Source organism: Gadus chalcogrammus, chromosome 20 (genome assembly GCF_026213295.1).
Source record: "Gadus chalcogrammus isolate NIFS_2021 chromosome 20, NIFS_Gcha_1.0, whole genome shotgun sequence".
Classification (NCBI taxonomy): Eukaryota; Metazoa; Chordata; class Actinopteri; order Gadiformes; family Gadidae; genus Gadus; species Gadus chalcogrammus.
Genome location: NC_079431.1, coordinates 17,185,965 through 17,210,964, shown reverse-complemented (window position 1 = coordinate 17,210,964; position 25,000 = coordinate 17,185,965). Strand labels below are relative to the sequence as shown.

At 43.9% G+C, this 25,000-nt stretch overlaps 1 protein-coding gene across 1 annotated transcript in view; it reads left to right on the top strand.

Annotated features, from left to right (window-relative positions):
• The first annotated feature begins 8,973 nt into the window (after positions 1–8,973).
• Positions 8,974–25,000, top strand: part of col18a1a (collagen type XVIII alpha 1 chain a) — a 47,813-nt gene continuing 31,786 nt past the window's right edge. The window contains exons 1-4 of the mRNA XM_056580445.1: positions 8,974–9,710; positions 19,498–20,039; positions 22,500–22,583; positions 23,153–23,203. Of these exons, the coding sequence (XP_056436420.1) occupies positions 9,275–9,710; positions 19,498–20,039; positions 22,500–22,583; positions 23,153–23,203 (1,113 nt within the window). The 5' untranslated portion in view covers positions 8,974–9,274. The remainder of the gene's footprint in view (positions 9,711–19,497; positions 20,040–22,499; positions 22,584–23,152; positions 23,204–25,000) is intronic.

Genomic DNA, 25,000 nt, shown 5'->3' with positions numbered 1-25,000 from the left:
CGGCTCCCAGTTCTCCTTTCCTAACGAGGTTCATATATCCTCTCTGGGTAGTAAATATGTAGCTAACCATGAATGTGTAGAAGCCCCCTGTCCCGGTCATCGGTGTCCGGATTCCAGCAGTGGGAGAGTCCCCTGCTTGGGTCTAGGGGGCAGGTAAATTATTTGCGAGACCCGGGATAGCTCCCATTGTCGGTTAGTTTCTGTTGCTGTTGCAAAGGAGGACATGTGAAAGAAAGAGCAGAGGCCTAGATGTAGCCTTTATTGGTGTGTTTGAAGGTTACCATGCTTCTTTCAGCTTGCCTGTCTCTGACACTCTCTTTGTCCTTATGTCTGCTGACCCTGAGTGTCTTTTTGTTCGTCTATCTGCTTGCCTATTTTTGTTTCTCTTTCTGTGTTTCTCTGTCCGTCTGCCTATGTTTCTCTGTCTGTCTGCCTATATTTCTGTCTGTCTGCCTGTGTTCTCTGTCTGTGTATGTATGTCTCCGTCTGCCTGTCTGCCTGCCTGCCTGCCAGCATGCGTCCTTATATCTATATCTGTCTAACTCTTGTAATGATCTCCTTATAGTCATCTTATTTGCTCATCTGAAATTGAATAAGGTCATCCGTCCATGCACGCACACACGAATACACACATTTTTACACACACACACACACTCTCTCCATCTGACACCCACACAAAGACATGGGCGCATGCATGCTCACATGCACACCCACATGCATATGCGCACTCACACACAAACCCTTCTTCTCTACCCAAAAATAAATAAACAAAGATGTTTCCTGGCGCTAGCTAGTGTCCCCCTCTAATGGCCGAAACAGTGTACTACAACAATGGAGAACTTGTGGATGCCTAATAATTATGTACACAGATCCCTGCACTCTTACCCGTCCCATAGTCAATGACTTTTTAACAACCGCGGCAGAGTAGGCCCCTACAGGTCTTAGCACATCATTATCAATATGCATTGGCATTCAACAGAAACACAAGAAGAGGAACGAGCATCTTGGCGAGGAGAAGAATGCTTCTAATCCGTGAAAATCTTTCCGCAAGTTATCTCAAGCACAATACAAGGAATAAAAAAAGATGGAAATAAAAGGTCAAGAAATGTGTCAGATAAAGACTTAATGGGGGTCAGCGCTCAGGAAGCCTCATGAGAGAGAACATGTGTTTGTGGTTTGCATTTGTGCCGTGGGATCAACGGCCTAGGTGTGTGGAAAGTTTTGCTCCAGGCTATGCCGCCAGTTAATAATATTACAGCATTTTCTACTATGAGCTCCAAACATGTATGAATTGTTTGTATTCACTAGTTCAATGAAGGCATTCTGAAATGGGAAACATGAAATGTCAGGAACAAAAATGTACTGGGTTCGATCCCCATCTACCTATGTAGGCATCCTTGGGCAAGATTCCTTGATCCCTAGCTTCTCCTTAATGATAACTATACTATATTGACTTTGCTTTGGATAAAGGCGTCTGCTCAATGACTCAATGGTGATTAATAGTGAACTGTTGATGTCAGGAAGTGGTGGTTGGTAGCGGCGGCGCACGTATCACTGTTTGTCCCCCAACATAGGGCATATCCTGGGCAGGCAGGCAGGTGCTGCGGTCTAGGCTGTTGTACAGCTTTTTGAAAACACAGGGCATGTTTGCTTTGTCACAGATGGTCTTTCTGTATGTATCAAAGTGTTTGCTTTTCACTGACAGGTTTGCCTAGAATGCAGGAAATGGGGGCGGGGGGGATTGTTATCTGAAACGCACTTTACTGTGCTGTTTTTTTTCTAGTTCTATGTCTAGACATCAATTGTCTTTGATTACCAACTATTGTCCCTGTAACTGTACAAATATTTTACAGATCAGACGTTTGAAATATTCACATTTTGATCTGATATTAGATCAAATCATTTTACCCAAATTTAAGGCCCAACTTATTTTCTTCATAAGATCTTGGCAGTCCAACCGATGCTTTGTCCTGCTCTTCAGTGTAAATGCTGTTGCTCTTGCTGTTTTTGGTGTACCAAAGACTTTAGCCATACATAATTATCAGTTAGGTCAGTAGCAACTGAAGTCTCTAAAACAGGGAGAGGTTGCCAGGGTGTTATTGTGTTTGTTTCTTTGTTGATATACTTCCAGTTGTGTAAAATAGAGTCTACAGAAGTGGGTGTCCTTCACCTACACTGCAGGTCCCCTTACAGATGGGCCTTGCATCATCACACACTTAATACACATGATAACACACACATACACCAACAACCATAGACACACACACACACACACACACACACACACACACACACACACACACACACACACACACACACACACACACACACACACACACACACATAGTTACACACACACACACACACATAGTTACACACACACACAGGGGCACATGCAAATGCATGGGATCCACAGACAGGAAAGCAAGGCTGTATCCCTGGAGCTTATCTGGAACAGAGGAAACATCTCACCTGGGTCATTATCATTATTTAACGACTCCTAACAGGTTTTATAGAGCACCGCAGTGATGTCATCTTTCAATAAAACTTGTCCGTCTGTTGGCAAGCGGGAACATCGGTAGAATTGAGTCGAAGTAATCAGAGCAAAGATGTATTGTTTTCTATATTTTTGTATTTATAGCGAATATATATAGTTGAATCAAAGATGAATTGTATAGAATGGAGTATTCTAAAATAGATTATTCTCATGTTCATACGTTGTATGAAATAAACATCCCACCTCGGCTGGTGAGAGTCACAGCGGTGGTCTGGAGCTCATCAGGCATCTCAGACCACCTTCCGCCCAGCGGGAGCTTCCAGATACTTTGACTTGACCTAATTTACTATGATTGAGTCAGCTAATTATGGGTAAAGATACTAAAATCACCCACCGTATAGTAGAAGTACGGCTGTTGGAACTTAACAATCTTTAGTCTATGATGAATATTTTTCCATTTCCATAATTTTTATTGAAATTATATTAACGCCTGAGTGTGTTGTAGTTTGAATTTATTTCACAAAGTGGCAAGTGCATGTGTGCCTGTGTATATGTGTATCCTATGCATGTAATGTGCATGTCTGTATAACCATCCGTTGCTCAATGACCCTGCATCCCCTGTCGCATCTATGTAAGTATGTGTATCACCACGCCTTTCGTATAGACACATACTGCATGCGTTGATACGTATGCATGCGTCTGGTTTGGGGCACAACAGGCTGCATACTCTGCTCCCAGGAATGTGTCTCATGTCGGGGGGCGGATGGACTCTGCTTGCCTGAGCAGGCTAGCACCCAGACCTGCAGGCCTCTGTTGTTCTGTCTGTCCGTATGTCTATCCTACTCATCCTGTGTGTCTGTGTCTGTGTCTTTGGCCATGTATTTACATGTTTTACTCTATGCTTCGATTCCAACTTTGACTCCTGACACCAAAATGTATTAAAGTCTGATCAATTACAATTACAATTGTGAAAAAGTTTTTTTGAGGTTGTTGCCATCAAAACTTGAAAGCCAATGTATCAATAGGATCAACATCCTTTGAACAAAGTCAGCTGACAAAAGGGCAGCAAAAGAACATTTCAATTGACTTTGTGTTTTATTTTTCATGACTTTTGATGAAGGTTTGGTTGTGTGTTGGAAACATTACATTTGACTTATTGTGGTCAAATGATTACCACTACTGTAACTCATGTTTGTATGGTAAAGTTTTAGTGTCCTCTGCTGGTGCACTAAAGTACTACAACAAGTTGCGTTTTGAGTGCAATTATGAAAAGGCCAGTATTGTTTTGGGACCGGTGAACAATCTGTCATATCACCAAAAACAAAACCGATGTGACTGACATAGCTGGTCCAATTTTGGTCTTAAAAAAATAGATCTGCCAAAACATCTCCCAGTTCACACTTGCTCATATCTTAGAGAGGAGATAGAGACATAGGGAGAATGAAAGAGCGGGAGAGAGAGATAAGGGCTTTTGAAGAATCACGCTCCATTCTTCGCCGCATTTATCAGTGTAATCTTCAGACTGTATCAAAGGCCTTTATTTGCATACGTTTTCTTCAAGCTCTTTATCAACAGTCTGTATGTGTGTGTGTGTGCGTGTGCGTGTGCGTGTATGTGTGTGTGTGTGTCTCTCTCTCTCTCTCTCTCTCTCTCTCTCTCTCTCTCTCTCTCTCTCTCTCTCTCTCTCTCTCTCTCTCTCTCTCTCTCTCTCTCTCTCTCTCTCTCTCTCTCTCAGTGATGGTCTATCCCTCTGTGGCCAGTATGTGCATGTACTTGTGTGTGTGCATGCATAAGAGTTCAATGCTGTGCAGCACTAAAGGCTGGTGTGCATCTGGACACCTGTTTGGGTCTCTGGGAGTTTGCTTACAATGCATTTCAGCTGTGTCATCAATGCTGTCCTGTGTGTGTGTGTGTGTGTGTGTGTGTGTGTGTGTGTGTGTGTGTGTGTGTGTGTGTGTGTGTGTGTGTGTGTGTGTGTGTGTGTGTGTGTGTGTGTGTGTGTGTGTGTGTGTGTGTGTGTGTGTGTGTGTGTGTGTGTGTGTGTGTGTGGTAGTTCATGTGCACGCATATCTGTGTGCGGCTGCATATGTGTATTATAAAGTGGTGCATTTTCTCCAACTTGATACAGGTGGGATGTGGGTGTGTGTGTGTATGCATATGCGTCTGAAAGAAGTATTCTTGTACATTGTAACTGTGTGTGTGTGTGTGTGTGTGTGTGTGTGTGTGTGTGTGTGTGTGTGTGTGTGTGTGTGTGTGTGTGTGTGTGTGTGTGTGTGTGTGTGTGTGTGTGTGTGTGTGTGTGTTTATTGGGGTGTCAATGCATGGGGGACATCCCAACCCCGCAGCCCCTGAGTGCTTGTAGCTTAAGGATTGTTTATCTTAACCAGACCGTGGCCACACTGTGTCTCAGACACAGAGGTCAGCGACCTAACTAGCTGGAATAACAACGGGAAATCAGCCCCTCCCCTCCCCCCACCTTCACATCTCTACCATCACCACCACCACCACCACAGCCACCGCCACCAACATCCCCTCCTCTAGCTGTTTGAAGGGTCCCTAGGGAAGCCCCCTCCCCCTCTCTTTCACTCCTACAGGGCTTTGTTTTGTCAACCTGCCCTTGAAGGTCCTTCTATTTCCCATGCACATGCCTGTCTGCCGCTGTCACAGGTCGAGAGGTTTTACCATCTAGGGTTGGGTCTGAAGGTTGTGTTTAATGACCCCCAATAGCACGATGTAACTTTCTACCACAGAAAGTTGGCTGGAACTCGCCCACCCACGAGTCAATCCATCCTGGGAATTCCACCTTTGGAAAATCTCAAAGGACAGTCCCTGATACGGCCACTAGAGGCTGCTACTGGGAGAACTTCCATAGTAAAGGTTTTATACAGAATAAATTGTTGATACACAAATTGATGACCAAGAGGTGTACAACTACACACATGCACCAAAAACCATAGATACACACACACACACACACACACACACACACACACACACACACACACACACACACACACACACACACACACACACACACACACACACACACACACACACACACACACACACATGCCTCCCTTTTCACGTCGGACCTGATTCACCTAGCAGCCCTATTGGTTAGTTGGATGTGTAACTTTCTCCACTCTTTGGAAACCATGGCAACTCAATGCATTACCCACCCAGATAGTTGAATAAGGTTGATGTGGCTTGTCTATGTCATAAATTATTGTGTTCTAAAGGCTATATTTAACATTAATGTACAATACATGAGCCATAAGAGTAAGGGCAGAAATCGGAGGATTTAGGCTCCATTTAATGGCTGTGTTGTAGTTAGACAGCATCCTTCATTGTATACCATAACCACTGTTCTCACTCAGTCTTTCCACCTTGGCTTCTGTTACCTGGCTTTTGTTGGAGAGGGTGGGGAAAGGGTAGCCTGGAATCCAAGCCTGTTTGTTTCTTAACAAAAAACTCATATCCTAACTTTTATTCATGACATAAAAGTCATGTCTTTCTATTACTGCTAGTACTTTTTGGAACACGTTTAACCAATACTTCCACTAAAGATGTCTTTATTTATTTTAGAGGTATACTACCTGTAGTTGTCTACTGGTAGACCTGGTAAGTGGGTTTGAACCCATTGCCCCATGGCAGAGATTTAAACGCCCTACCCTAACCACCAGCAGTATATTCCTACGGGTATACAAATTTTTGCAACATCAACATTATTCCATCAACGGTTCTTGTAGACTGTAGAGTATGAGTTCTGCTCCTGTACTAAACGATACAAATCCCGTACCACTGCTGTTTATCACTGTATTGAGCACAAAGGTACAGGGACCTCTGGTGGTGTCAGAGTAGGGTCTTTGTATTAAAGATATTTCCCTTCTCAGTAGAAACACACGACTGCAAAGAGTGGTCTCCACAGGAGCTGGGTGTGCATGTGAGTGTTCATGTGGGTTGGTGTGTTTGCGTGCATGCATGCGTGCATGTCTGTCTGGGGGGATGGGTGGTTTGGTGTGTGTGTGTGAGCGTGTGTGTGTGTCCAAGAGGTCGTGTTGGGTGGGTGGGTGGGGGGGGGGGGGGGTCGGTAGGGTCTTAAGTGCAGAAGATAACGAGGGCTTAAATGCCGAGGAACAAGTGGATAGAATGTGGCTGGCATCTCTTCAATAAAACAGAATTACCATGAACAAAGGACTGAATCTGTGTGCTGGCATTTGAAGAGTGTAATGGATAGAAATACATTTGTCAGAGAAGTGCCTACATCGAATAATACCCTTCCATCAAGTGTACAGATTCTGTTCAGGTCAGCTTTGTTTTAACAGGTGGATTACGGTAGTCGCCAGCCATATAAGATCTTTGCTTTTGCCAAAGCTCTCAACCTGTAGAATTGAGCGTGTAAGAGTGTGTGAACTTTTAAACTCATTATGTTTACTGGTCTGGGCTTTTAATGAAGTGTGTTTGTACCACAATGGATATCAAGAACCACCAATAGAAGGAGCGGTGGGCTATGTTGCAGTACAATCACTTGTATTTCCTTACCTTTAACCCTGTGTGCATACCTTCCAGGGGTCTTGACTGTAATTGCCAGTTTAAAACAGGAAGCCTGTCTGTTTGTGTCTGTTTTTCCTGAGGTTCACAGGTCGATGAAATGCCACATTGAGGCCCAACAAACTCCTGCCCCCCCCCCCCCCCCCCCTCCTCAGTGTGAGGTATTTTCTTAGCATTGTGATCATAGCAGATTTACTATGTCAAAATGGGCATGACTTTGTCACTCAAGTCACAGACATGAAAGACCAGCAATCCTGGTCCAATTTGTGTCAAACCCCCTGTCAGGTTTACCTACAAGTAGGTTTTCCTAGTGCTCTCTCCTTTGACATGGTGACAAGAGCGATGTGGGGATATGGCCACCCAAAGGCCACCCATAGCTTTTCTGACAGATCGCCTACCTCTGTAAACATTACCCCCCTCATTGACTTCCATTTCATCCAGATACCCTCAGGGACTTTTTCCTTTCTACAAAATAATTCAATCTTGTTTGTTACTGTTGTCGAATTCCCAGATGATGTGGTTCTTGTGCCAGCCGTGTTGGTTGTTGTTAATTGTCGACTCGATGTCTAGGCTTTTGAAATATCATGAGAACTTAACGACTAGATGGAAACTAACACGTGAGGGAGGAGGGATGGGTTACGGGTGCAGGGGGACTCTCCACCGGAGATGGAGAAGGGAGGGACGGCTGGAGCAGGATGTTTCCCCCTGGTACATCTCTTCTGCATTGGCAGCAAGAACCAGCTATTACTGGCTGGTATGGCATTGGCTTGCTCACACAATGATTTACTATTAAGTACTATTAACTTGTGGTTATAGTACAATAGCATTATAGCCTCATTTTAAAAGTTGCTGTGCTCCATCCATTTCACACTTAATCTTATGTATTACAAATAAAAGCGCAGGACCTGACGCACCAAAGCTTCCCATTCTTGATTCTAGATGTTCTCGTCCTCCTTCCCTTTGACATACAAACAAACAACCGCATCTTTCTGAATGGGGTCACCGGCACCCCCAGCGACCCCTAACTATTGCAAAGGAGGACCCGCTGGTCGTACCCCCCCCCTACCCCTGACCCCCCCCCCCCTGTTGAACCAAAGGAACATCTCTGTTTAAACACCCCTCCTCCACCACCAGCACACAAATGAATTGAGAGAAGCTGTCCATCAACAGGTGCCGTCGCAGATCGACCACGCCGGCCTTTCTCTTTAAGCCCACTGATATTAGAGGACGACTCGCAACAGACCCCTCTTCCTTTTATCACTAAGCCCTGCCATCAGCAGATGTCGAGGGTCTCTGTCAACTGGTTTGCGTTGAAAAGCCCGCCGGGACAAGACACTGAGCCCTGGATTATGGTCTGCTCTGACCACAGATGGAGGAGAGCCGACAGAAAACAGGCTACAAAATGAAGTGTGCGGAGGAAGTCTAAAGATTTGATGAAAGAGCCGTGCGGTCTGTCTGTCTCACTGGGGGAGGAGAGACACCACCCCAGGGAAGGCGTTTTGTCTACACTGGAGTGAAGGCATAACATTGTTAAACACCGTTGTGTGTAGTTCTCCACATTCCCAACCCCGGCACATACATCATAGCATTCTGTGCTTTATCGGACATTACGCAGATCGGCCCATGACTTCTTATCTTTGTTTTTCATTCCCCCCAGTTCATGTCTCGGTCTGTGTGTAGTAAAGCTTCATGCATATCCCTGTTTCCTCCTTCCTTTAGGGGTTTTGTTTATAATCATGTTTGAACTCACTGAATAAGTCAAGGAGAACAAACTGCCCACAGCCCCCTCCTGCTCCCTCTGTAAAACAGTCAAAGGGAAGAAGAAGCCCTTCTTTTCAGCACCGTGACAAAAGGAGAATCAGGGAGGAGGAGGAGGAGGAGTTGAGTAAAAAAAAAAATGTATTACTGAGGAGAGCCCGAAAGGAGGGCACCTCCCCCCAGTGCCTCCTTTACACTCCCGTGAATGAAGAAGAACCTCTTCACTTTTACTCCCTGCCTGGCCTGGGTGCATGTGTGTCTGTGAGCCTGTGAATGTGTGTGTGTGTGTGTGGAGGAGAGAACCGGACTCTGCAGCTCAGCTGGGATAAAGTGTGTGTGTGTGTGTGTGTGTGTGTTTGTGTGTGTGTGCCGGTGCATGGTGTGGAGAGGCAGTGGCCTTGTGGCTGTGTTTAGAGTTCACTCCCGGAGTCTGATTAAGCCGGTAGGATCCTTTCCAGCACGTCTGAGATGAGGCTAGAGCTTCAGGTGGTGGTGTTGCTGCTGGTGGCCCTGTGGACAGCCAGCGGCCACGCATGGTTCTGGAATGAGCCCGATACCACACCTCCGGCCACAACAGTGGATTCCCCTGAGGGTTCTACTGCGACGGGGACCGAAGAACCAGAACAGCCAATGGAGACCACTACAGATGTCGGAGCAGAGGTGGTCGACGTCGCAAATGGGATCCGTAAACTTGTATCGACTTGGGAGCCGACGACAGAAGCGCTTCAGCTGACAACTGTGAAGCCTACATCCCTACCACACGAAGAGGATTCCCAGCCAGAGAATGAGGATTCCCAAACAGAGAATGGGAAAACTCAACCAGAGAATGTGGAAGCTGAAAATGTCACCACTGGGGTTCCAACAGATGCAGAGAAACTGGGTAATGGTTCCTCATCACCAGAAGGTATGGGTTTTGAAGCATCTGATCCTTTGCCCTTTTCAGGGAAGCTCTCTGCGTTTGAGTCTGAAGTTGAATCTGATTTACACAGAATACAACAGAGAGAAGGAATGCCTGCTTACCCTAAAGAGTCTGTAGTTGAGAGTTATGGTAGTCCACTTGCTGGGAGAAAGGCTGTAAAATCAGACCCTCGAAAAAGTAGACAGAATGTTTTCAGCAGTAAAACACGTAAGCGACAGGCACTTTATGATGTAGTGCGAAACCATCAATATTACAATCTTTCTCTTGAAGAATTCAACAATGTTGTAGTAGTAAGCAAAAGCAAACCTCGATCAAGTTGGAACGTCAGCCAAATCAACTCAACAGAAAAAAATGTCTTAAATGATTTAATAACCCAAATTATGAATCAAAACTCAACAGCAAGCAACACAAAAAATGTAAATCACATGGAGCAAACTTTTCAGTTAACTCCTAGACCATCGCCGTCCTCTCAACAACATGGTCCTAGCCAAGCGAGTCGGATCATTTTGTCAAATCAAACACCAATCACCCCTGAAACTAATCACTCAAACTTTCCACCCACAGAAGCTAAAGAGAGATCAATAACAACCCCGATATCCAGAACAACCCCTTCACCAGGGCCCACCCAGGCATCAGTCACAAGCTGGGCATTGGTGACCAATCAATCATACTCAGTTTATCCTTTTTTAGACACTATCACACACCAAAGACTGGCCACCAGCATAGACTAACCGGTCAGAAACCTGTTGCTACCCCAACAGCTCTATCCAGCCTGGCTCCTCTTGAATGCAATAAACCTGCAACTGACACACCGGTGGTGGCACCCCAGAACTGCTTGTTCCCAGAAACCAGCCTTCCGTTCTGCTCCTTCAATGGCGGGGACAGCTTTGCGGTGCCCAATCACTTCAACCATAGCTCCATAGAGGAGGTCCAAGCCCACTTTAGCCAGTGGGCTTGGCTGCTGCGCTCCCGTTGCCACCATAGCTTGGAATGGTTATTCTGCCTACTGCTGGTGCCAAAGTGTGGCCCCGGGGCCCGGCTGCCTTGCAGGAGTTCGTGTGAAGTGTTGCGGGACAGTTGCTGGACCATCCTGGATGAGGGACGCCTCCCGGTGGAGTGTCAAATCCTGCCCGACGACCAGTGTTTGTCCCTTAGTAACCAGAAAGGTAACCCATGGTTGGAGTGGATCCTTTGTGTTTAAAATAGGGATCCATTCTGAACCAGGTTGTTTAACCAGTTTGTCGCTCAACCCCCAAACCTAAAAATACCCCCAAAAAACACTCCACCTTCCCAGTTTGTCTGGCTTTGTCACCCGGTTCCTTCATCCCCACCAAAACATCAGAAGGTTGAACTACTTAGCCGGGTTTCCCTGCATGGCAAAATGGATTGAAAGCTTTGCATTTGCATTTCATGCTTATAGAGCAAATTACAAAAGCTTAACAAGCATGGCATAAGCGCTACCTGCGGTGCTTACTGGTTAACCTCAGAGCATGTCAATGTTACCCTTGTACTTCCCTTGTTGCACGTGATCGATTTCACACACACACACACACACACACACACACACACACACACACACACACACACACACACACACACACACACACACACACACACACACACACACACACACACACACACACACACACACACACAGACACACACACATGCACACGCACACACACACTCACACACTCACACACAAACACACACATGAAATCGAGACTCTAGATTTCATGCTGCTTTACTACAACTAAGCTGCATGGAATGTTTTGTTTTATGCATAGAAGCGTCTACTGCTGTCCATAGTTGAGATAGTTTGTTTGTTTACAGCAGGTTTTTAAAGGGCGGCGTGATGGTAATGTTTCAGATGAAGCATTTCTTCCCTGGCATTCATGGGTGTGAATTGAATAATTGATCACGTTAAACAGCCCTGGAATTCAAAACAAATTCTTTAAACTCCCACTGGAACCAAAACATATGTGCCTCTTGATGGAAATGATTTAATCAGAGCACATTTGGACATTAGTAGTTGTTTTACAGATGTGTTTACGTTTCCTACACACCACTATCACCTCTCCTTCAGCATGGAAATGTTCATATCGCAATGACAATGCTTTGCCTTTGAGGCATATTTGTAAAAAAAATTCTTGTTGATTGTTATGAATTGCTATTAATCATGTTTTCATTTGTGGTTTTCCATGTAAACAGTGGAAACATAAGTCGGATTTATGACTTGATTTGAAGCTAAAGCCATAGTGTAGAAATTATTTATTTGATTGTATTACTTTTGCCAAGCCCCTTGGCTTGTGATGTTTGTTAGTTTTTCTCCCAAGACTTCCCCTGCGATATGACGCAAGAGAAAAACAGATCCATTTCCCTCAATCATGACAAATATTCATCAATCAAGACAAAGTTTATCATAAGATGCAAGCAAACTATAACCGGCCATTTGCTGCTATATTTTCCATTCCTGGATGCTCAGTCTCTGTCTTTCTCTCTGTCTGTCTCTCTCTGTTTCCTGTGTTATCAATGGAATTACAAACGTTGTCTTTTTACAGCTCTGGTGGCTGTCCAACAGCTCCCTGGTATTGACAGTTTAGAGTGAACTAGATAATCCATATCTGGATAGGATACCCTGGCAACATAGCTCGTAGAGAGTAGTCAGGGCCTTTGATTGTTCTTCCAGTGAGGACACCTACAAGGCCGGCTCAAACCACTCCAGCTTGGCTCCCAGTGTTATCGGTTATCGGTTAAAAAAAAAGATGTGTGCATGTTATCCCCATGGTTACCACCTACGCCAACTTTGTGATACTTTTTTAGTACCTTCGTAGTGTATGAACGTTTTATATCGTTATAAGATATGAAATGCGCCTAATGTAGCGTTATGCTACATGTGTCCAAGATGACAATACATAAATTAAATATGTATGTCAGTCTACATCAATACAACCAAAGGATGAATGACCACATATAAGTCTTATAAATATGTGTATCCACCTTTTAATTAATTCTGTTTTTCTGTTTCCAATATGATTATCACTTGGCATAATTTATCATCTCTTCAGGAAGCTTTTTAGCCCCTACCTAGCATCCTGTGTTCTGCGTGAGCAGTAGCTAGGCGTGAAGGGAAGCATTCTGGGAATGTCGATGAAGATTCATCACCCGACACCATACGAACCCTGGGGCTAATGAAAGTACTGAGCTCCTGTTCCTATCTTCCACCCCTGGGGGGAGAAAGTACTTAAGAATGAACCAAGAGGCGGCATCACGGCATGTCTGGTTTGGTGCTCGGGCCCCGGTCTCAGTGACACAGAGGTGAAGGATTGGCTATCTGTCTTGTAAACCGCTGGTGGCTAGACAGAAACGGTACCGCGGTCTCGAACATATCATTTGAATAACCTATCCACTTTAGAACATCTGGTATTCCTCATTGGAGGCAAAATGAGGTGTGGCTAATTTTTGAGATACAAATGAGGTGTGCCCGCTAAAGTGTTTAATTTCGTGCCTCGCCAAATATTCAAATGAGGTATCCAGTATTTAGATGGACAAGGTGTTTGAGTCCAAGCCGACGGCTTCTGATTTCAAACCCAAATGTCCCCACTCTACCAGGTGGCCTGCTTGAGGCCTATCCTCTATCTGCTTCTTAACGACATGAAATAAAATTGCTTTGGGCTGATGCTTCAATGTGTTCCCTTACAAGCAAGCCTGAATTCTTAAAACGTATCAATCTGTTGCGTGGTTACCCTACTCTGTTTGGGTCTCTCATACAACTCTGATTTATTAAACCCACTGGACTTAACCAAGAACTACTGATTGACTTTGGCTGATTGACTTGAAGTTGTATTTTAAAGTTGGCTATTAACATGCAAATAAAAAAAAAAAGAGGCCTGGGTTTCTATTTGAGTGACCCATTTAACTTAATGAACGAAGAGAGGGGGAGAGAGAGAGGAAATGTGGTCATAATGTCCAATGAACTGCAGCCAGCCGTGTCCACAACGTTGAATTCTTAACTGTGGTAATGGGTTTGGGGGTCGGGGGCGCTTTTAGCATTCAGGCCAATGAGGTCACAGCTCAGTGGGCAGGCTAAAGTGTCACACAACTCTGGTCTAAGGTTTAGCTCATTCCGCCCCCTGTTTATTAGTCACTGGTAAGGTTATCTGAAGAGATTTGGTGGCTAATACTAGAGTTCTCTTTCTAAGTGAATACACACATGCGCGCACACATACGTACGCCCACGTACACACACACACACACACACACACACACACACACACACACACACACACACACACACACACACACACACACACACACACACACACACACACACACAACCTCCTCCAGTCACAGATCCATCGCCTTGGATGGCTCAGCAGAGACTTGTTCCTCTCAACTATCTGAAGTCACGTTTTCTTCATGTTGGAGTAGGACAAAGGACTTTTTCTATCTATGACAAATACCCCCCCCCCCCCCTTATGGTTTAGCACCAATCACTCCTCTTAATTTATGACCCACCAATCATCAGGCTTCAGTTAGAACCTTTACTCCAAAGCTTTTGAGGGTCCATATGTGTCCATCATTTAACAATTTGTAATGGCAAGGCTATTGCACTTCATGGCTACATCCCATAATATACATGTGCATTTGCGGGGTTAGTTCCTGTCCGTGGGAAGATGGGGAAGATATAAAGTGCTTAGTGAGAGGTCTATGAGATGCTTTAGCTCTTACAATAGGGAAGAGACGGGCTGGGGGGGCACCCTGCTAGCATGACAGAGGCTTGTTAGCAGACAATAGCCCTTTTAATTATGTATTTTTTTATATACATAGCCATGGTTGCCAATCCTGTCTGTGAAATATGAAGTGTTATGGGATACATCTGGGTATCTGTTATTATGGTGATGAATAGAAACACAGTGGGCTATTCAGCATGCACCATTACCCGCTGTCGGAATGAGATGAATTCAAAAGGAGATCTCTGCCTTTGTTTAAAAAATGAAAAAAAACTAAAACGACGACCAGGCTGTCTGGAAAAAAGACAATAGAGCAATTTAGGTAAGCGAAAAATCATGGCTCTCTTGTGCCGGTCTCGTTATAGTCTTAAGCACTGTACACAGTGAGTTTGTATCAGTGTACTTACTCCCTCACCACTGATTAGGCACAACCTGCTCTCCCAAAGAGTGAGTGTTGCTATTACATCTCATGACATCTAAACCCCATGCTGGCACAGCCTCGCCCGCGGGAGAGTTCTGCCAGAGAAACAATCTGTTGGCAGAACGGCAATCCCAATTATGGACACAAAGTACCCTCAAGTTCTTCTGGGCCAGAAACCCATTGCAATCCTCCACCTCCTGTTGTTTTGTAATGCAGCGGAACAAGAAGGAATAAGTCCTAACAAAGCTTATTTTGAGTCGCCATATTGCTGCTTTGTTTGATTTATACCATGTTCTCACCCATAGGCTTCTTTTCTTCCTTATTAGGCCTATGTGTAAGGATATGTATTATTTGGTATGAAGAAGTGCCTTCTTCTTCACGCCCTTCTTTGGTACTTCTTGGGGGGGAAGGTTTAGGCCGTGTTGTGGAAAGTGTTGGAGAAATTGAGTGTAGATGAGTAAAGCACTATCATGTTACTTAGTCCTTGAGACTAAATCTCAGCAGCTGGGATAACAACTGTTTCGCTTTTCAGAGGCACTTCCAAGGCCTCAGGTGGGCTGAAATATATTTTGTCTTTGAACACTGAGTTACGTTTACTTGATTTATGTTGTTTCTTTAGAGACACTTTCATATTTCTAAGTGTTAGATATTTCAATACACTTTTATTGTTATCCAGAGCCTACGATTGTTATATAACAAATACTCCATGCACAGAAAGTATTAATTTAAAGTCTTAATAAAACATGCCGACTGTGTTAACCGGCTGCATATTTTGTACTGAAATATTACCTGAGTACAAAAGTTCAGTGAGGTCAGTGTTCAGTGCAGCTGATTGTGGCTCTACGCTATACAACGTGGTCAACCCTGATCGGCTTTCACCAAATCAACTGACCCCATTCTAGATGATTCCTCCTAACCTTGTAAGCAGGGAAAAAAAAAATGGAAATATGTTATTTCTAATTTTAATGGGGAACATGCCAAGAGCCAGCTAAGTCATCTTGTGACTGAATGTAATGGTCTCTACTCGAAAAGAATCCCTTTGTTTTAATTGCTGACAGGCTTCGGGCACTGCACATGTTTCAAGTGTTATTCAACTATGGGATAGTTATTCAACTTTGGTGTGCAGTAATGAACAGCGACTCCAAAGAAAACACAAAAACACAGGTCAAGACCAATACTTTGAATGTCAGAGAAGGGACCATTGCCCGTGTCGTTTACCATGTCATTTTGATATGTGACCAACTAGTCATTAAAAACCACCAGGTTCTTCATCCCAACTCCAGATGTTCCCCATTTTCTCAAGGCCGGTTCTACCATGCAGACGTTCCTAATGCCAGCATTGGAGGCCCTACAAATTTTCTATTCTGATTACTGATTTCTATACCGCTCAAAACAAGTTAGTTATTTAGCAGCAGTAAGCCTCAAGGTCAGATATGTTATTCTGCCTATACTCTGTGGACAGCTAAGTCACTCCTCTACCGCTTAACATATCAAAGAGTTGAATGAATATGGCAGTATATCTACTCTAGTTGGCTAATAGCTTTCCAGACAAGAGAAGCCGGCACCATAAACCTAGCCAGCATCTATTCACCAACGCAACTTCAGTCCTCTCTCTCTAATAACCATTTTATGAAAGTCTTTGGTTAACAAAGCTTTTTGAAGGAGCTGAATTTAGATGGGTCTTAAAGATGCTAATGTTGGAACTCTTTTGGAACAGTCGATAACAACTTGTCGTTATTTTGTGGTTGTGCTTTTGTTGACTTTTGACAACAAGACATTTCTCAGGAATCCACAAAAAAATAGAATAGAATCGTCAAATAGAATCGTTGTGCTCTTTCATGAATCAAAGCAACAATGTGATACATTGACCCAGAGCATATGGAATGGGTGCTGCTGTCCAAACTCACGATGTTAGGGAGAGCTGTCTCCACCCGCCCCTCCTCCCAGGACTTGTAGCTCCTGCGGGTTGCCAGGTTGAGAACATTGGACAAACACGAGTCAAAGATCTTTGGGTCATGTAAGTCGTGTTGGCCTTAACCTTTCTCTGATATTTAATTAATCTTATTCTGGTTTGCTTTGATATTGCCGCTTAAATTAGGTCAAACAACAGGCATTACATGCTGAACATAGCCTAATACAACACATCTGGATAGCATGTAGGCTATGTTCAGTAATTATGTTGTGTGGGTTTGAATTCTTAGAACACAAACAATCGTTCACACACACATTTACGGACACAGCAGTAACACTTACTTAGGACTTAGGTAAGTTAAGACTTAATCATTGTGTTGCTGAAGATACAGTTGAAATAGCATCTATAAAGAATGGCTCAGCTTCAGTTTGTATGGCGGATGGGGGTTTGGGGGGGGGAATGCACTGGCATTTCAGATTAACCAGATGTTGATGTCTCTCGTTCACTTGGTTCACCAGGGTTCAAATACATACTCATACAATGTTGCAACAAAGATCCTGTTAAACCAAACCACCCTCGATACAGACATTTTCTTTGCATATCAGTTGAACCTGGCATGTCAACTGTGACATTCGATGCATGGGACTTCACTGCCCGTAATGGAAGGCATTTCCGACTCGCATGACGGTGGCTACATTTTTGTCCAAGTTTGTCTTCTTTTCCCTTTTTTTCAAGTCTCTTCAGGTCAGGATTGAAGAGTGAGGGGAGTGTGGGGAGGGTGTGGGGGATGGAAGTGGGTAGGTGGGTGGGTGGTGGTTGGTTGTGAGTGGGTGCAAGACACAGGGGCCTGTGTAGACTTGCCAATTACAAGCTGTCAGGAGACCCTCCAGGCTGTCTGATTCTTACCTTATCGGAGTCAACATCTGGTGGGAAGGCTGCAAGACACAATTTATGACCACATCCAACAGAGTGAAGAGAGGTTTCTTCTTGAGTAGTGTTTACTTTTTATTATGGTCTCAAAATTATTAATTAGCGACATACAGATTGTATACGCACTATGTGTCTCTCAGAAAACATTTTCTTTTAAAATATAGCTAATAATGCAAACTTCCAAGTAACCTGATAAGAACTTGATTTGAGTTGGTCCTCTGTTCCAAGGGACGAAAATGTACAAAAATCTTGAGGAAATATTTGACACTGTTTATTTTAAAGTGCTTCACAAAGAGGGCCCCCAAGCCTGCAGGTCCAGGACAGTAACTTTTAGTGTTTGTCTCTAAACAAAGCCACCTGTAGCACATGGAGATCTGACCACTCACATCCGTCTGCGATAGCTTTGAACCAAGCAGTACAGCTGCTTCATCAGTCATTATACTGCAGCATTACTTCAAAGGCCCTCTACGTGTTTCACCTGAACAGTTTGGTGAAAAACACTATTTGTCGTCACACTTTGGCCCTTTGTCCTATGTGTATTTCCAAAACATTTCTGAATAATTGATGCTGGTCCTTGCTAGGGGTCGTCCGGGGTAACTGAATCCTCAAGGAGGGCATTCAGACGGACCCATCTGCTGGCACTTGTGTACCTGGACGGATCCCTGTCAGCAGATGTCCTGGAAGGCAATGACATGGGCTGTAGGAAATGCAGCATGAGAATTGAATATGTTTGGCTTACTACAGGTTGGTCCTTGTAGTGCGGTTTATAAATGGCTCACGTACGGTTTATAAATGGACACGAGCGTGTTATTACTAACATGATTAGGTTGATTGATTGCGTCACAGTGGTTTTTATTGAGTATTTAGTGTACATGAATGTTAAGCAGTTAAGCTGAAGTTAATTCAATTTCCATGTTAATTCAAGTCAAGCTGCCATTTTTTGCAGACTAGACTACACTAGACTTGTATACATGTCAACATGTCAACGCTTGGTTCTTTGAGCTCAAGGAACTGCATTTTTCAGCCTAAATACGATGATCACAGTGTTTAAATTGGTCCTGGGCTAGAATCCCCCTCATCTCCCTTGTCAGTTATGGCTTCGTTGCTGTGGTTTACGGGTGGGTGGGTAAGATGAGGTGAGACAAGAGTTGTTAACGTTTTTTTTCCTTTCCATGAAATTGATACCGCCTGCTATAGCGATCTGCTTTTGTTGTCCCAGGAATAGCATCGTTCATGGTGTTTTTTCTCAACGTTTGGAGACAGTTTTGTACGTTTGATAGCCAAGTCAGTGTTTTTTTTTGTGTGTTTACTTCAGCTGACATATTGTTGGGGCTGTTTGTATTTAGTCCTTTTTGTTTCTCTGATGGATAGCCTTCGGGAAGTGATGAAGTAACTTAATATGTGTTTATTAAATCATGACATATCTGTTTTATTCTGTTCTGTATGCTGTGTGAATTCACAGTTGCAAAAATATATGTGGATTATGTTTTGTGTTTTTAGTGATGCCTGTCAAGTGATTAAACACTGATCTAGAAAATGTCATAAGAAACGTTCATCTGACCTCCATCTGACATTGTGATACACAGTGACATTGTGACTACAATCACTCCAGTCACCCAAGCGCTCACAAACCCACAGACTAATAAAGACGGGGGACTAACATCATTCCCTGAGATGCAGCCCTCCCTGTAATAAACCCCCCTTTGCTCTTCATTGACGAAACGTTTCATACCTGAACCGCGTTCTCACCGCCTGCTTCTCCTCCTCCATCTCCAGACGAAAGCGGGGTCACCCTGCTGCAGCTCATCGGGGACCCCCCTCCCGACACCATCACCCAGATACCGGGGCCCGACAACAACCCCAGCTACGTCTTCGGCCCCGACGCCAACACGGGCCAGCTGGCGCGCGCCCACTTCCCCAGCCCCTTCTACCGCGACTTCTCCCTCATCTTCCACCTGAAGCCCACCTCAGACCGCGGGGGGGTGGTGTTCTCCATCACGGACGACTCACAGCAGGTCATGTACGTGGGGGTGAAGCTGTCAGAGGTGCAGGGGGGCCGGCAGAGTGTGGTGCTGTACTACACGGAACCCGGCTCGGAGGAGTCGTACGAGGCGGCCCGCTTCACCGTGGCGTCCATGCGGGGCACGTGGACGCGCTTCTCCCTGGCCGTGCACGACGAGAAGGTCACCTTCTACCCCAACTGCGACATGGAGTCCCAGGTGGTGCGCTTCGAGAGGTCCCCCGACGGCATGGACCTGGAGGCCGGGGCCGGCGTGTTCGTGGGCCAGGCCGGAGGAGCCGACCCTGATAAGTTCTTGGTACGGCTTTGAGTGTGTTTGATTGAGGCGCTTACGACGTGATAGTAGCATTCAATGGATGAAGCAAGGTTGGTGGAGTGGTTAGGGTGTTGATGCTGAAAAGGTTCTGGGTTCAAAACCCGACTTCTGTCTATGTCCTTCTTAAGGACATATATCTTAACGATCGTTAACTAATTGCTTTGGAAGAAAAGATTTTAGCCAAATTAATTTATAAGTGAATTAATAAATGGTTGACCAATTTGCATTGGTGGGACAATTGTACAGTCATATGATTACGCTGGAGAGTTAAAAATAGACATGTTTCGTATGGGATATAATTTTATCTAATCATCTTTATATGTATAAATATATTAATAAACTTATATATGTATCGAACAAAAATGGAAAAGGAAATACTTTTTTGGTGTGTATATGGTTGAAACTGTTTGCCTGTCTTCATAGGGCATAATAACCAATGCATGATTTCATCACACTAATTGCCAGCGTCCGAATCATAACTATGTAAAAAATGGTATTTGCCACACTATCCTCCTGTTTTGAGTAGATTGAAAATAATTGCTAGCTCTCACAGTTTAGGGTGCAATTATTCCCTGCTGGTTTGACTGCTGTACGGACCAGTAGCTGACCCCGACGACCTTTGACCTGGTCTGTGAGTTGTAAACACAGGGAGACAGGTGCTCCATGACCTCGGGGGTGGGTAGACCTTTGGCAGAATATCCCCCGGCGTAACGTTAGATCATAAGACTAGCTGGACTGGATTCTAAAACGAACCAGACAACCAATTTCATTGTGTAGAAGCAGAAGCAGCAGTATTTTGAAACCAAGACAAAGAGATGCCTACAAGCCGCAGAGTGAAAACTGTAATTGCTCCAACACCAATGCCAAAGTTCCTTTTCTTGCGCATAATGTAACGCACTCGCATTCTGTTCCTTGTTATGTTATGTTGTTTAAGCCTCATACCATTCCATGGTGCCATGGTCTCAACCATGATCTCAGACCGTTTCTGATGGAATGCACCAAAGCCCTTGTGGAATTAGCGATCACACTAAAACCTCTCTGCCCGCGCCCATCAGCACTGTACATGTGCCCCTCACGTGTGAATGCCCAAAAATATGCCCCCCCCCCCCCAGAGCTAAACTGTCTGCGTTGGTCTTTCTTTAGCAGGGTCTATCAGACTACAGGAACAAACATCTCGTTCTTTATATTTGGTTTTCTCTTAACTCTTGTTTATAAACTTGTTGCATTATTTTGTTGACCCGGTGTGCCCTATAGAGTCGTTGTTTCGAGGTTTTTTTCATGGAAAGTTCCGGAGTTTAATCCCTCTGTACGTAATAACTTAGTCTTAGAGCTTACAAACAGACTCGCTTCCCAGGACTCCTGGGCTTCAAGTCCAGCTGTAATTTTGTCAACTTCCCTCGCTTGGACTGCACACAGGCTTTGTCAACTTACCCCGATCACTTCAGGACTGGCCAAAGGCTGTTCTTTTTCACGACTAAATATTTATGTTTTTTATACAAACAAGCCAAGTCATTCCGGTAAAAACTTTTATTTTGGCGTACAAAGAAAGAAGAGTACATTCAAGCAGTTTTTCTGGTCATCATTTAAACAGCAAATTTTGATTGCACTTCAACACTACTACTACAACTACCCCCATTTCCCATCTGAGATTAATACAGTACATCTTAACACACAATTCTTTCTGTTCATTGGTCTTCTGTTCAATTAAAAAGATGATGAATTAGTTCCAAGTCAGATGATTGAAAACTCATGTAATTTAGGACTCCCTGTTGATGATCAAAGTCCTCTCCAAGCGTTGCGCAGTGAGACCTGTCTCATGATGTTAACATGGATGACCTCCGACGAGAGGGTCAAACTAATCACCCTGGGAAGCATTGGCATCCCGCCACACTGTCCACAATCTGATTGGGCGGCAGATTGCATTATGGCCTGTAATTGGGTGTGTGGGTTTCCCGTAAAGAAACTACCATGAAACCTGTGTAGTGATTAACAGTGGCTTCCCCCAGGCTCTCCAACTGCGTTCTGTCTGTAAACTGTGGACATGAATTAAGCCATCTCCACGTTGGGTTTGATTAACATAGTAGCAGGCATCTTTCACTGGAATGTGCTCATGAGATACTGTATGATACTGTCAGTAAGATGTGTGTGTTAGTAATGAACACTTGGCAACAACACACACGCACTACGTGCGTGTGTGTTGTTGCCTATGTGTGAGCGTAGGAATCGAATAGTTTGTGCAAGCATACTATTCAGCAAATTTGGTATCCACTGTAATATCTTTCAAAATGATTTGGTTCTTGTTTTTAATTTGTGTGTGTGTGTGTGTGTGTGTGTGTGTGTGTGTGTGTGTGTGTGTGTGTGTGTGTGTGTGTGTGTGTGTGTGTGTGTGTGTGTGTGTGTGTGTGTGTGTGTGTGTGTGTGTGTGTGTGTGTGCGCGATTAGGGGGTGGTCGGTGAGCTCAGAGTGGTAGGGGATCCCCGTGCTGCAGAGAGACACTGCGAGGAAGACGGGGATGACACAGATGTGGTGAGTGGTTTGAAGGCTGAAATGACAGATTACAGATTACAGGATTATCATTTGATACTCGTGGCACATATTCTGCAAAGTTATTTGCTTAATATGTGTAAATATGATTCAAATGTGTTCAATCAGAAACTTAAAAGAATCAAAGTTGTACAGTTTAATCACCAGTATATATATATATATATACATGGATAAACACAAAAAACAGAAAGAAAAGAAACACAGTCCACTCAAATCCAACTGTGTTAATTGCACCTCACATAGAATGATGTCATTGTCATATCACCATGTTACCCTCTGCATTTGTCATTAGGATATATCTTTCAGATCTTAGTTCCCTTTGTGTACATTTTTTAATGCAGCGAAAGGAAATATCAGAGTTGCACAAACCAAAAATGTAAGTAAAAAATACATATTAGCATTAGCAGAATCAGCCTTGCAGACTCTTGTTTTCTAGTTCAAATAGTAGATTGACCTTATATGTAGATTGACCTTATATATGCATAGCACTATATCATAGCATCATATTAACCGTTTTTAAATGCCAGCTGTTGTTTCTTCCATGTTCTCAGGCTTCAGGATTTGGAAGTGGCTACGGAGAGGATGAACGAAGTTCCCCAACGGTAGGAACACGTTATATTTACATTTACATTCCATTTACATTTACAGACAAGAAGAAAATGCAGAAAAGTGTTTTTATTCATGCCTGTAATCATTTGACCAGATTTTTGGGGAAATGCTACTTTCAAATTCATATGAGTTGTCCCTTGGAGACATTACTTGGGCTCATTATGTTGCGGATGCATAAGCATTGCTTGCTCAATATTTCGGGGAATATTTTGGAAACACACACACGCACTGTTTATAAAGCAGCTCTTCATATTCCATCAACATGACAGTTCAATTAATTTGAGGACATGCGGACACTAAGGAACGGCAATGAGTCCATACATCAGGGCTCAGTTGCCCTGCGTCCAATCTCCCCGGCCTCCGATGGGGATTATAAACCGCTGAGTTTGGATGTCTGGAATAGTGAAAAACTGAATCTGGTTCATATGCAAGTAGGCAGAAATGATCCCTGAGATTGGCCAAGAATATCCCCTTGACATCCTCCATAGGAAACAGCCCCCGTCGTGTGAGGAATGCAGGTAACCTCACTGTGCGCACACGTTAAAACACAGAGACTTTGTATGTTCAGATTGTGTGTGTGTGCATTTGTCTGTGTTATCTATATGGCAGCCATATATGCCATATTTAAAACTGTTTTAAGCCAAGGACCAGTAGTGCTTGACCCTCAGCAGCTTGAGACAACTTTAACTTACATCAACTCTAAATATATTTAGAGAATTTCTATATTAAAATACTAATTAATGTTAACATTTGGTTTTCAATCGGTGTATGAGAGTGATACGCAAATGGGTTTTGCTGACTGAAAATACACTGTTCTGATTGGTCAATGAGCGCATACATCACCAAATGAGATAACCTGTTTATACAATATCAGAGTCATCTTTTGAAGCCCAGCAGACTTTCTGCCAGACCCAGACTTGTTGTTTGAGAAATGCTGATATTTGGTATGAGCACACCAAATAAACTTAAGGCATATGACTGTAGCCATTTATAGACACAATTATAACGTATCACATGACGATAGGAAGTTCAGTGGATGGGGCAAGTTATCGGCTGTTAGGGGGAATTTCATCTGAAGTATGCGAGACATTTAGACCAACCGAGAGAATGACCAATTACACAGAAAGACGTATTCAATGTTGCTGCCAGATGCCTAGCATGTTTCTCCTAATACGGATGAAAGGCCATTAGCCATCCTGAGCATATAGCTCCTCCTTCTTTGTAATTTCTATCTCTCTTTTAACTCCCTCATCTGTTTAAATCCCCCCTGATTTTCTTTTTCCCTATTTCTATTTTCTCTCGTCTTTTTTTTTGATTCTCTGAACAGATTTTTAGTGAGGCCTGTTTCCTTTTCTGTCCAGCAGAAGAACACTAAGCCTGTGTTCTGTCAACTAGGAGGCAGAATACTGTATTTGGTAGGGTGTGCGACTCCCAGGCAAAGGGTTCTGGGTTTGAAGACCAATGTCCACAGTAAACTGTAGGCATCCTTTAGCAAGCTGCACAAACCCCTACCTGCTCCTTAATGACATGCATGCTTCAAAATAAATCCCCTAACAAGGCACCTTGTAAAAAGGCATCTGTTAAATGACTAGAAAGTCTGTATAGTGGGTTAAAACAGAGGTTCAGTGGGGTTTGGCATACAGTCCATCCAAGCCAGGCCTTTGGCCAGCGTTTAAAATCTGTTTTCCATGATTGTATTTACGCTGTTTCTCCAATCACCATCAAACCACCATCAAATATGTACGGAGCACACCTGGGAAATGATTCACGAGTAATAAAGTGGGGGTTGG